This window comes from Lissotriton helveticus, chromosome 7, assembly GCF_964261635.1.
Source record: "Lissotriton helveticus chromosome 7, aLisHel1.1, whole genome shotgun sequence".
NCBI lineage: Eukaryota > Metazoa > Chordata > Amphibia > Caudata > Salamandridae > Lissotriton > Lissotriton helveticus.
The window spans coordinates 669,742,331-669,755,411 of NC_136068.1; the positions used below are offsets into that span (position 1 = coordinate 669,742,331).

At 48.4% G+C, this 13,081-nt stretch overlaps 1 protein-coding gene across 1 annotated transcript in view; it reads right to left on the reverse strand.

Annotated features, from left to right (window-relative positions):
* HTR4 (5-hydroxytryptamine receptor 4) overlaps positions 1–13,081 on the reverse strand; it is a 569,808-nt gene that overhangs the window by 48,951 nt on the left and 507,776 nt on the right. Inside the window, exon 4 of the mRNA XM_078652966.1 lies at positions 9,147–9,300. Within this exon, the coding sequence (XP_078509092.1) occupies positions 9,147–9,300 (154 nt within the window). The remainder of the gene's footprint in view (positions 1–9,146; positions 9,301–13,081) is intronic.

Genomic DNA, 13,081 nt, shown 5'->3' on the forward strand with positions numbered 1-13,081 from the left:
GGCGCGGGAACCTGATTTGTAGATTGGGTGGATTATTGCGCCACTCCAAGTGTCCGGAACTATTGAGGTTCTTAGTGCGAAATTAAAGAGGTTGGTTAAGTGCCCCGACCAAAGAGCTATATTTGATTTAAACAGACTCTGTGGTAAGCCGTTTGGGACCGGAACTCCAACTGATCTTGCTTTTGACACAGCTTTGGTAACCATTTCTTGGGTGATCTGGATATCATCACTGCAGAAGTCTAAACAACCTGTAGGCCTGCTCCAGCTATTACTAGGGGTGGTTTCCGTCTCTTTGGGGGCGCAGATTCTTATAGGCGCTATGCTCTCTGGGGACCTAAAGTGGTCAGTCAGGAAGGCAGCCCAATCGGATTCTTGTATATTTGCCGACCCATAGCTTGATGGACACGAGTTAGGGCGGTTGATTAAGCCCCAGAATTTTCTTGCATTGCGGTTTTTACTCTCCCATAGTAGTTTGCACCAAAATTGATTTTGGTGTGTTCGTTTGTCTTTTTGTACGGCCAGTCTGAATGATTTTTGAGCTGTTTGGTACGCATTCAGGAGCTTGTTATTTCCTGGAGATTTTGTAAGAGACCGCAAGGCGTTGTTTCTGGATTTCTTCAGCACACTTGAATGGTTTGAAAGTGAAAACTGACGGATGGAAGTAGCCTTGTGGGAATGCTGTTTAGCTGGAAAGAGGGTTACCAGTTGTGCACAGAGCATCGTCCATACAGCAGTCGGGGAGGCCACCTGATCTGTTCCACCTGTTATGAGAGCCAAACTTGCCTTCATGATGTTGGGACTTATTTCTTCACTCCATCTTAGGCGCTTCAGATTTTCAGTATAGATTCCTGTGCATGTTGTTAGGGCAGATTTATGGTACTCTGGCTTTATGTTGAGGGTAATGACCTGGGGACGGTAGTCACATTCCGTTCGCGGTTGGATGTTAAAACTGTCCAGGTGTTGGAGCAGGACTAAATTGCAGATGGTATAGTCCAGGTAAGATTGTTTATGGCCATTTGTCCAGGACCATTTTGGAGGAGTATCATCCGTCGATCTTCTGTTCATTACCAGATATCCGGCACTGTAGAATTGCAGCACGCAGAGTTCTCCCAGGCCACAGTGAACTTGATTTGGGGGTTTGGATTGTGCCGCTGCCTCAGTTAATATGAATGGGAAAAGCCGTTCGTATTCTGGCATCCTGGATGTTGGTGTTAAAGTCCCCTGAAACAATGCAGTCCGAATCGGGTTGGTCCACGGCCAGATCCCTCATGATTTTTGTTAGACGTGCCAAATGGACCTTTTTTGTACGCGTGCTTGGATTGATGTAAACATTAAGAAGTATAAGTGAGCGTTGTTTGCACCATGAATTGATTTTGACACCAAGTAGCCAGTCTTCGTCAAAGTTTAGTGGCATGATCGGACCTTTTCAGTTATTTGAGACGTAGATCGACAAGCCCCCTTTAGGGTGTCCGTAGCAGCAGTCTCCGATTCCCGGTTTGCATAGTTCAATAAAGCCAATGACAGGACAACTTTGAGTAGCCCACGTTTCTTGCAGGGCTATTACAGTGTGCCCGCATATGAAGGAGAGCGTCTCCGAGTTGATTATTTTCTGCTGCAGACCGCTGATGTTCAATGAACACAATGTAAAAGTAAAATCTGCCTGGGGGTTTGAGACGATTACCAGTGGGGATGATTGGGGTCTTGCTTGTGCCAATGCTTTACAGTTGTGGTCCACAGGGGGAACTTCATGTGGTCAGTCAGTTTTTTTACTAGACAAGACAGCCGGGAGCCATCCCCAGCCTTGGGTTTTATCAGGGTTGAGGTCACAGTTGGAGGAATTGTATTTAATTCTGTTATTCCTAACGCAGTTTTTAGAATTGAGTACGGCCTGGTTTTGAGTCCAGATCTAGGGCTTTCAGCTTTTGTCAGAGTAACTGGCTGGTTTAGTAACACTGTGGGGTAACCTGGGGTGGAGTAGGGGTAGATTCTGATGCCCCAGTCCCGGAAGGTAGCCTTATGATCCAAAAATACTCCTGCCCAGGAGGCCGACCTAAATGACACCAAGGTTACCTCGGATGGTTGTGTGCCTCTTGGTGGAAGGAATTCGATGGACTCTATGTCGTCCGATGTCAGTGCCTCGAAACCCGAGGTGCCATTCACTAATTTTATTATGTTTGACCTGTTAAGGGTGTCATGCTGACCTTTTGATTTATATTCGGGGGCTAGGAGAATATTGGTGTATTGTAAATCGCGTTTAGTCCCCTTGTTACTTGGGCTTGGGTTGGACTGGGTGGTTTTGTCGATTGAGGAACCTGTATCTGGTCCCCGTTGGGATTGGGGCAGATGTCGAGGGCCTTGCCTCTATGTCTGACTATTTATAAGTGAAGTTGATTTATGATTGTAGTTTGTTTTTGAAAGGATATTTCCAGTGTTAGGTTTTCCCAACCGGGGTGGGATTGATGGCAAGGCTGGTTGAAGTTGTACTGTCATGACTGTAGTCCTCGGTGTGATTGGTTCGTTGGGTTTGGGCCTTAGTTTTTCTATGGCAGGCTGTGGCTCTAATGCCACGGTTTCCGCGGATATGATGTTTGAGTCATGACTACAACCAGTGGTCTGTTGACAGGCACTTGGGGGTAAGTCCCCCTTTGGTTGGCTGTAACTGGAGTTTGTTGAGGTTGGTGATGGTTGTGGAGCGCTTAAGACTTGTTTATTAAATGCCGTTGAGAAGAGAGGAAATAATTTCGGAGGGACGGCTGTTGGGTTTGCTCTTAATTTATTTCTTTGTTTGCGCTGGCGTTTGCGCTCTCTCTTACTGCAAGGTGGCAAGGGGGCAGGCAGTGTTTCGAGGTTGGACAGTGCGGGAGCAGCTAGGCTGACAGACAGCCCTGCCACATTGGGGCCGATGGGGTGTGTTTGCCCACTTGCTGACCAAGTTTTTAGGGCCGATGCTTCGATCGACGCTGATGACATTGGAAGTGGTTGGGGTTGGTGGAGTTTTATTTGGTTGTTGGTCTGACTTGATCGGGGGTCTTGTTCCCCACTCAGCTGAGTCCCAATTGCAGGAGTTGTCGGGAGGTTAACTGATTCTGAGATCAGATTTGAGGGTTTTTGGGGTTGCTGGCGGGAGGTTGCAGATGGGCTGCCTCCCTTCAACAGCTTGACCTCGTTTATTACAGTGGATAGAAAGGCTGGCAGCGAGGAGAGTGAGTCAATGATAGGTGAGCAGCAACAGACCGACTGTACTAGTTTTGAAGATGATTGTGCTCCTGTGATTAAGGTGTTCAATGTATCCAGTTTATTGTCGATCCCTGCTGTGAACAATGCTAAAGTGTTCAGTAGGTCGACCTGCGTGTCTAATTTATCAGAGTGGTAATTTAAGGCAGTCAATCAATCAATCAATCAGAGCATTTGTATAGCGCACTACTCACCCGGAGGGTCTCAAGGCGCTGGGGGGAGGGGGTCCCCTATTGCTCGAACAGCCAGGTCTTGAGCTGCTTCCTGAAGGCGAGGTGGTCCTGGGTGAGGCGGAGGTGGGTCGAAAGGGAGTTCCAAGTCTTGGCGGCCAGGTAGGAGAAGAACCTTCCTCCTGTGGTGGCTCTTCGGATGCGGGGGACGGTGGCGAGGGCGTGGCTGGTCGATCGAAGCTTGCGTTTGGGAGCGTAGAAGTTGAGACGGCTGTTGAGGTATCCAGGTCCTTGGTTGTGTAGGGCTTTGTGTGCGTGGGTGAGGAGCCGGAAGGTGATTCTCTTGTTGACCGGGAGCCAGTGCAGGTCTCTCAGGTGTCCGGAGATGTGGCTGCGGCGGGGGATGTCCAGGATGAGTCGTGCTGAGGTGTTCTGGATCCGCTGGAGTCTCTTCTGGAGTTTGGCGGTGGTTCCGGCGTAGAGGGAGTTGCCGTAGTCCAGACGGCTGGTGACGAGGGCCTGGGTGACCGTCTTCCTGGTCTCGGTGGGGATCCAACGGAAGATCTTACGTAGCATGCGCAGGATGTTGAAGCATGACGAGGAGACGGCGTTGACTTGTCTGGTCATGGAGAGGGAGGAGTCCAGGATGAAGCCCAGGTTGCGTGCGTAGTCTGTGGGTTTGGGTGCGCTGCCCAGGGCAGAGGGCCACCAGGAGTCGTCCCAGGCGGAGGGTGAGGATCCCAGGATGAGGACTTCCGTCTTGTCCGAGTTCAGTTTCAGGCGGCTGTTCGACATCCATGTGGCAACGTCTGTCATCCCTTCGTGCAGGTTGGCTCTGGCGGTGGCGGGGTCGTTAGTGAGGGAGATGATCAGCTGGGTGTCGTCGGCGTAGGAGATGATGTTTAGGTTGTGCTGGCGTGCGATGGCTGCGAGGGGGCTCATGTAGACGTTGAAGAGTGTTGGGCTGAGCGAGGAGCCTTGAGAAACGCCGCAGATGACTTCGGTGGCCTCTGATCTGAACGGGGGGAGGCGGACTCTCTGTGTCCTTCCGGCGAGGAAGGAGGTGATCCACTCCAGTGCCTTCTCCTGGATTCCGATGTTGCTGAGGCGCTGTACTAGGGTACGGTGGCAGACAGTGTCGAAGGCCGCGGAGAGGTCCAGGAGGATGTGGGCCGCTGTTTCTCCGTTGTCGAGCAGGGCTCGGATGTCATCTGTAGCTGTGATCAGGGCGGTCTCGGTGCTGTGGTTGACCCGGCAGCCAGACTGCGAGAGGTCGAGGGAGCCGTTCGTCTCGAGGAAGGCGGCCAGTTGCTTGTTGACGGTCTTCTCGATGACTTTGGCCGGAAACGGGAGCAGCGAGATGGGGCGGTAGTTCTTGAGGTCGGTAGGGTCTGCTGATGGTTTCTTGAGTAGGGCGCTGAGTTCGGCGTGCTTCCAGCTCTCCGGGAAGGTGGCGATGTCGAAGGAGGTGTTGATGATGTCCCGCAGGTGGGGTGTGATGACAGCGTCGGCCTTGTTGAAGACGTGGTGAGGGCAGGGGTCTGTCGGAGATCCGGAGTGGATGGAGTTCATCGTGCGGATGGTGTCTTCGGTGCTGATCGGGGTCCAGGCGCGGAGGGTGGTGGAGGGGGGCGGTGGTTCGGTCGTGGCGTGCATCGGTTGAGTGCTGAAGCTGTAGTGTATGTATTGCAGTAAGTGTCAATTGAAAAGTTTGGAGTAATTGAGGCCAGATACTCGATATTGTAGGGGCTTCTTGAAATAACTTCGATTTTGGAGTAAGATTAGGAGAGTTTTGAGAGTTTTTAAAGAAGAAGGACAGGTCCGCTAAAAGTTGATCATTTGAGTCAGGTTTTTTAGGTGATTTTGGTGAAATTGTTATTGCTGCTGGTGGTGAGAATAAGCATTGTTGGAGACTGGTCGAGTCCAAGCTTCCCTTTGGAGAGCTTGGGATATGTAGTAGGGGGGGCTAAGTATGTCATTATTAAGTGCGTGGTTATTTTGCGCGTGAATTTGTGGGAAGATTAGTTGAAGGTGAGGGACTGGGGTAACCTCCTTTAGCGCTGCAGTGTTTTGAGATGGCAATGTTAATGGGGTCTCTGATTGCAATGGTTGCCATGCTAGGGGGCTTAAATTGTGAGTAGGGCTCGCTGGAGGTGGTTGGGTGGGGCTGGCCTCTTGCTTGTGAATGGCATAAGGAGGAAGAAACTGACTCAATGAGGGTTGATAACTTGGTGGGGGATTTTGAGTGGCCCTCCCACTGCCCTCCCGGGCAGTCATCTGGTCGTTAGATGCAGACCCAAAGATGTAAACTTCCGGAGCTGAAGCAGGCTTTTTAGTTGTTGTTAACAGCGTTTGCGGCAGGAGCATGCTTGTCTTTGCTGGTTGATCTGAGACACAGGGCCTGATTGCCTCTAGAGGTTGAGGGAGAGAGGAAGACTTTGCCATGTCCGGGGCTTTCTTAAAGTAGTCCAAGAGGGTCAAGGGTTTTAGTTCGTCCGGAGCTGGTACACAGGGAAGGAGCGTGCTGCTGATGCTAGTGAATTGCCTTCCATTTGGGGGCGATTTTAGAGCCTTAAGTGTATCCTGGAGGGCCAGAGGGCTCGTATGGTTAGCCAGGGGGCGCTCTTCGTCGGTTGCCGACTGTTTTGATTTCTTCCGTTTTAATGCGGTGGCAGCTTTTCTTATTCTCCCAGATCTCATCACTTCTATTGAAGGACGTGGTTGTTCAGAGCCAGCTGGTGTAGGGACCAATGTAGTGGGACCTTCTTCCAGACCTGCGCTGGGATATTTCTTCTAGGTTCTGGAGAATCGTAAGGGTCGTGAGGAACCCTAATGTCTCTCTGGCGAATTTTCTGATCTTGGGTTGTCTTTGGCTTGTCTTCTCGTGGCTGGAGGTCAGATATCAAATGCTGCTGCTATTGCTGGTGCTTTGCATGAAGGCACCCCACTGCTCACTTGTTCCCTGCCCCGGCCCAATGGCTCGCAGCCACCTGTCCACCGAACCAACCATACCGGAGGCCTAGGATCCGTGCTTTGGCTCAGAGACACACACCCCCAGATGTAACACCTCAGCCAGCCAGATGGGGTCACACGTAGGGCGGGGGGAATACGTGAACCGTCACGGTCTGGTCTCCGCCTCGGGCGGCGGGGCCGGCAGGATGTCAACGAGCCTGGGGAGTCGAGGGGGAGGCGGGGGGAGCAGAACCAAAGCTGGGGGGCTTAGCCAAAGCGCCCTAAGCAGCCAACCGGGAGGGGAGGTAGGTAGCGGCAGGTGGGGGGGTAGACCACGCAGAGCAGAGTGGAGCTGGTGCCCGCTGCCCATTGCACCGGACCAAGCCACGGTAATAACCGGGTGCTCGGTAAATGCCCTCTGTAAGTGACCTGTAGAGAGTAACTTGGGGGCAGGTTAGGTTAAGCAGGCAGGGCGAAGCACCATGCGACCGGGGGGGAGCGAGGTCTTGAGGCCTGGGCTTGGCTCACGACCTATCTGCGGCTATGCTGCGCCGCCGCTCACCAACCCTCGCTTGTCGACTTACTTGGTCTTTGCTTCTCCACACCGCCGTCGCCTCGTCCCTAGGTCCCCAGGTCTGCGGTGGTCCCAGTCCCAGTAGCGTAAAAACGGCACCGGCAGTTCCTTGACCTCCACTTGCTCTGTTTGCTCGGCCCAGCTCCTCCCACCTGCCACCAGCTATGCCTCGCCACGTCAGCACGCCATACACGCTCTGCGTTCTCCTCCGTCAGTCAGTGGTACGGCAGCCTCCTCAGTCAGTGGTACGGCAGCCTCTTAGACAAGCACATCATCTGACAAACCTACAGCTCTAGCTCTTAAGAGCCCATGCACAAGCCGAGTATTGTAAATTTGAGGCATGTCAACCTCGCTATGGTGAGGTGTTCCAAAAATTTAAATGTGGAATAGTTTCACCTTAGTCAGGGGCACTAGAATTATTTGATTCTGTAGCAGTGGCATTTTCCAAATAATTAAGGATTTGCCATATTTGCCATATAATCCATCATCTTCTGCATAATCTGCAGATTTTGACCCCAAAAAATTGTTTTAGGTGCACGCGGAAAGCCTACAGGTCACATAGGATACCATGCCCTGCTAGCTGTCCTGGCTGCAGCTGCCTAAGGCCGACGTGGTTTACGGGGCTCCTTGTGAAATTGCCTTGCCACCCGAGTTCCTGGCTAGACTCAAACTTGCCCTGGTTGTGCTGTAGTGCTGCTCTTATTCTCTCCTATGTGAGCACAAAAATGAAATATGCCTGCCATGATCCCCCAACCAGACCCCCTCTTTACACCTGGCTGTTGCCCTGGCTGGAAATAACCTCTTTATCCATGCTCTACGCTTCCCCCTTTCCTGACTGTGCAAAACTGTGTGCTGCTGCCTGTGCTGGGGAGCCTTGCCCGCCTGCTGCTGTCCTCCTTATTCGGCCTCATGGGAGTCATAACTGTAGTATCCGGCTGGATACATTCCAGTGTTCCACCAGGATGTGACACTCTACACCCACCCACCACTGGCGTCACCAGTCAGGTGACCCTGCTAAGAAAAAGGAGGCGGGCGCACGTGCCCTGGGCCAGTTTACGGTATTATACATCTAGTTGTCCGTGTCCCTTACTACCGTCATGAGGGCCTAAGGCCCAACACCACAATAACGAATGCACCGCTTGCTGCAGCATTACGGAATAAATAAATTGGCGCTCGCCTAAAATTAACTTAATTTGATTGTGTTATTCCGACTGACAACTAGTGGCTGGTTAACTTACAGTGTTCGTTCTGGCCTTCTTCGGCAACCAGGCTGAGGCAGTAGGACTCTGCACCGGTGATGAACAGCCCTCAGCCTCTCACCGTGGTCTCGTGACTGCATGTTGCCTCATGTCGGTCCGCCCGGACTGCCCGGAAACAATATTTGCTGGTGGGCAGCTTGACCATTTAGTTTGTGGGCTGGCCCCACAGCGCGGGCGACCCGGCTGGTCAGGACAGGTCTGAGTGAGGTGTGAACAGAAGTGTGCTGCGGGGCCAAGCACCATAATTCCCGGCCGCCCGCAAACCAGTGAGTGAGACTGAGCAGCCAGGCCAGTAGGCAGCAGAGTGAGTCCCCACAACATTTAATAACTCCAGCGCTCTCTGGAAGCAGGATGTGAGGTCACCTCCTCCTGCTGCTCTACGGCTTATCTGAGACTTCGTCACTCACTGAACCTGGGCTGGCCTATGACATCACTCAGGCTGTCTAGTGACTCAGAGCCCCGCTGCACGCCCGCCCCATGGGAATCAAAAAAGATACATTGTAGCAGCATTGGCTGCCACTCTGTGAGGCTGACTCTGAGCTGCTAGGAAGGCGCTGAAGACTACATGAGCAGCTCGCCCAAGCAATGACACGCACTACCAGCTGCCACACACTGCAGTGCGCTTTCTGTGACAGCGATAAAACTGAGCTTCATGTGTGACAATGCATTTCAGCACGGTGATGCGGAGCACCACACTGAAATGCGTTAGTCTAATGCCTGATGCGTGGTACTTGCCAGGACTGCTCGTTGCTGTCCAAATGACGTATTTACATCGAGACAACTAAAATGCAAATGTAAAAACTACACTGATCATAATTAAGAAAAACATGATAACATGGATCAATGTATAGTGCTATTAAACACATGCTTTTTCGCCAAATCGTTCTCATACCTTTAAATAAAAGTTTGTACTTAGCATTACATTGTGTCACTCATTTTTGCAGGCGTCGTGCTTACCAAGTCGACAATGCCGATGCTGTTCCATCCCTGCATGATGGGGAGGAAGGAGATGAAGGTGGGGATGATCCAGCAACCCCCCAGCATCATAGCAATGCGCATTGGCGTCATTTTATTCCTGTAGACCAGGGGCTGGCAGCAGATGGCATAATACCTGGAGAAGGAAGAGAAAAGATGAAATCTCAGAGTGCAACAGAAGGGGGAACAGAATTTACAGGACCAAAACCGTACCTGGTACAGGGGGTGGTTTTAAATGGCATCTAAATGTATCAAAAGATTGTAGACTTTAAAGGAAGTTAATAAATTAACAACATGACGAGTGTAGTCCTCATACTGTGTACAGAGTCCAGTCCAGTATTGCAGGGGACCCAACATTGTTCACAAATATCACAGTTCACAATCAAGGTAAAAAGTCTGTGAACTATGACAGGGACTCAAATGAGGGTCTACCAGGTTCATAATATGAACTCTGTAATGGGTTTGTGAACTTTGGGACATAGTTTGTGGTGGGTGTGCCTTTGGAGATCCACAAACTAGGTGGTGGGGAAATTTTGCAAACACCAACTGAAAAACTGCTTTTTTTCAACTTTGGGGTGCCCGTGGGTGTCTCCTCATCTATGTACGGGAGCAAGGGTGTGCCCATCTTGTCTCTTTAAATGGCTGTTCAGTAATTTTTCAGGACGAGGAGACTGTCCCAATGTGCTGTGATTGGGGTCTCAGTAGAAAACGTTGCCTGTGGCCAGCCATTAGGAGCGTACAAATCCCAATGACTCAGCTTTGAGTTTGAGATTATACCATGTGTTTTTGTATTATTTATTTATGTTATAAACTTTCCAAGCTCACAATGGTTATATATGGTGGCTGCATTATATACCTACCAAGTAGCAAGGGGAACATGTTGGAGATGATCAATTTTCAGAGCCTATACCAATATATTTATAATTTGTATTTCGTGAAGAATTAAAAGGCTACCTTTATAAAATACTGCATTTCTAAAGCAGAGAAATGCATTGAAGAATAAACAAATAGAAACTAGCGATACACGTGTGCAGCTACAGTGGGAAGGGAGCAATCATGTGAAACATAAACCAGCCTCCAGACACCCCACCATCACCAAGAGCAGATCTTCAAGGAAACAACAAATGCTGGTGCCAGAAAGAGGCATAACCTAGGAAAGCAAGTAACGTGAGCCTGTGAGGTGATGTCATTGTTGGCTATATGGGCAGAAATGAGCATATCTCTACCTCGGGAAACTGTGCGTGTGAAAGCGCCCAGATACCCTTGGGGTGACAGTTGTGCTTTACAAATGCTGTTTGATTGATTGATTGACAAGTCTATTATTGGTTACTACTTAAATGATTATCTACCAGAACACTTCACTCCTCTCCCAGCCCCATGAGAAAAATATAGACCCAGACTTAAGAAAAATTCATGCAACGAAGCACAGCAAGCACAGGGAGAGAGCAGAACAGTGCCAAAGGGAGCAAAACAGCACCAAAGGGAGAAATCAGAACAGTGCTGTGTCTATTAAGCGGCTTGCCTCTTTCCCTGCGCTGGAGCACATTTGGCTGCCATGCGCCAATGCACACACCACTGCGACATAATGCATGGGTGCATGCATTCTCTAAGGAATAGTTTTGTATTGGAAGGGGAGCTGTCCAGTACAAAAACTATCCCGAGCAAGGAGAAGCAGAAAAAAATGCTTGTTGTTACACCTGTCTCAAGGAGGCATACGTTTTTAGCGCAAATCCCTATCAACAAATGTTTATAGATGGAGATTTGCATCAAAACCAGAGCTATCGTGTTCGCATTTTTAAAATAATGGGGTAAAAGTTGGAGTTCTTGGTAAAGTTCATTTCTCACATAGTTGTCATTTCAATCAATGTAGGCTCTGTTCTCTACAAATGTAGATGTCCATGCATCACATTGATTTATGGTCCACAAAAAAGGGACCCAGAAAGAATCAATGATTGATAATTTTTGTGCCAAACCATAAGTCTCTGGGCACAGTGGGATTCACAAGACTAAGTAATGGTGTTCTGGTCTCCCTGAACCTTGTGTGATACAAAGCATGGCCCTTTTTGGTACTTTCCTAGATGCCTTTACACGACACTGTAACACAGTGTACAAAGACATATGAGGATTCGTTAATCTAATTCCCCTTAAACTCCTACTGCACATAACACAATACAAGGGAATGATCTGCCACAGAGGTCCATTTTACGATCGAAGATGGTTAGTTGTACACCTTGCAAATAATAACAAAATGTGGGCTGGGAGTCATAAATCCAATACATCCCATGTGATAATTCCATAGTTTGGCTAAATATTACAAATGATTGAGTCACAAGTAATGGGTGGGGAATGGGGAGTTTGTGATCCTCCAGAAACACATCAGTTTATGGTAAGTCACAAACTCATCTTTGACTGTATCTCACATTAGGAATGGTATATGGTCAAGGTCTTACATCAGTCAAGAGCTGGAGTGAATCCAATGCCAGGACACAAGGGCAATCGAATACCCCCAAACTTGACGTGATTTCTCCATAGGGAAAATATTTTCCTGTTTGGAGTAAAACAAAATGTGCAGTTGTACATAGGCACTTGTATCTTCCATGCAGAATTTTAGTGCAAATTTTGCACTAGGACAACACCGACAGGTAAAAATGGCATATGGTTTCCCAGGGGTAAGTCCGGTGAATTTCCTTTGAAATCTACAGCCATAAGTAGGCCCACACGTGCTATTGTAGATTTACGAATTTCCTTTCAGAAGGGTTTCTTGGATTAGGGGGAATATATGGGTTCAAACTAAAGCGTTTTAGTGTCAAAATAACAAATCGCGTTTTCTTTACGGATATAGAAATCACAGATGAATCGCATATAGGAACCAAACAGCACGCCACAAATGTAAATACCTTTGTAAATGGTGTATCACATCTGGTTATAAAAAATGGTATTTAGATCAGATTCTATTTCTGTCAGAAAGATTTATGTAAAAGTAAATACACAGGGCTCAGTGACTTGCCTCATCCGTTTCCTATGGAAAAGGAATTCAATTAAATCCAGAGCAAATGGCTGTGTTTTATTTTATGAAGTTGAAGGAATGTATTCGTTGTCTGCGTTTCTCTAGATACTGCTTTTCTCTCGGTCTTGCTGTTGCATGTTACTAGGAGCTAAAGGCAGGGAATAATTGCTCGATTGATTGGTTGTTGTCTTACAATTTAGTATTTCATATTGACAAGGCATGCTGGAATAATGTAATTGTTTTAATGTGCTTCTAATTGGATCGGTTGTGACGTGAAAGCTGCACGATTGATGTTCCACGTGTGACCTTGTGCTCCTGCCGTTCTTTCTTCTGCCAGAATGGAAACATACTAACCGAATCCACGTTTTCTTTTGTACGGAATCCTTGGCAGATTTAAATGAATACATTACGGGTTCTAAAGCATTGATTTTATGTTTGAATAAAATGCATAACAGCGTAATTCATTTATGTAGAGAGTTTTGCAGTGGTGTACACGACTCGTAGCAAGCTTCAAAGGCAGGTGATTTTAGCTGAATTGAAAAAAAAAGTCTTAATCCTCTGTTAAAATGTTTATTTAACATCGGTTCGGCATAATTTTAATATTTCTGTGGTTTAAAAAAATGAATATACTAAACCTTATTCTGTTTATTGACAGGGGTAAGGCCTAAAGAAATACTACAGAAAGCAATTATCTGTAGATAGAAACTTACAAATGTAAGTTAGTGAGCATATTAGCAGGTTACCAGTAAGCATGTGCACTTAAATTACGCCTGGACACCAGTCCATAGCGTAATCGAGGTGTATGGACAGCTACTCGCTACTAAACGAATACATCCGGAAAAGGAATGATTTTTAAGGGGTAATTATTTCAAATTTGGAATCCTGTATGCATTTAATCTGAAAGCTTGAC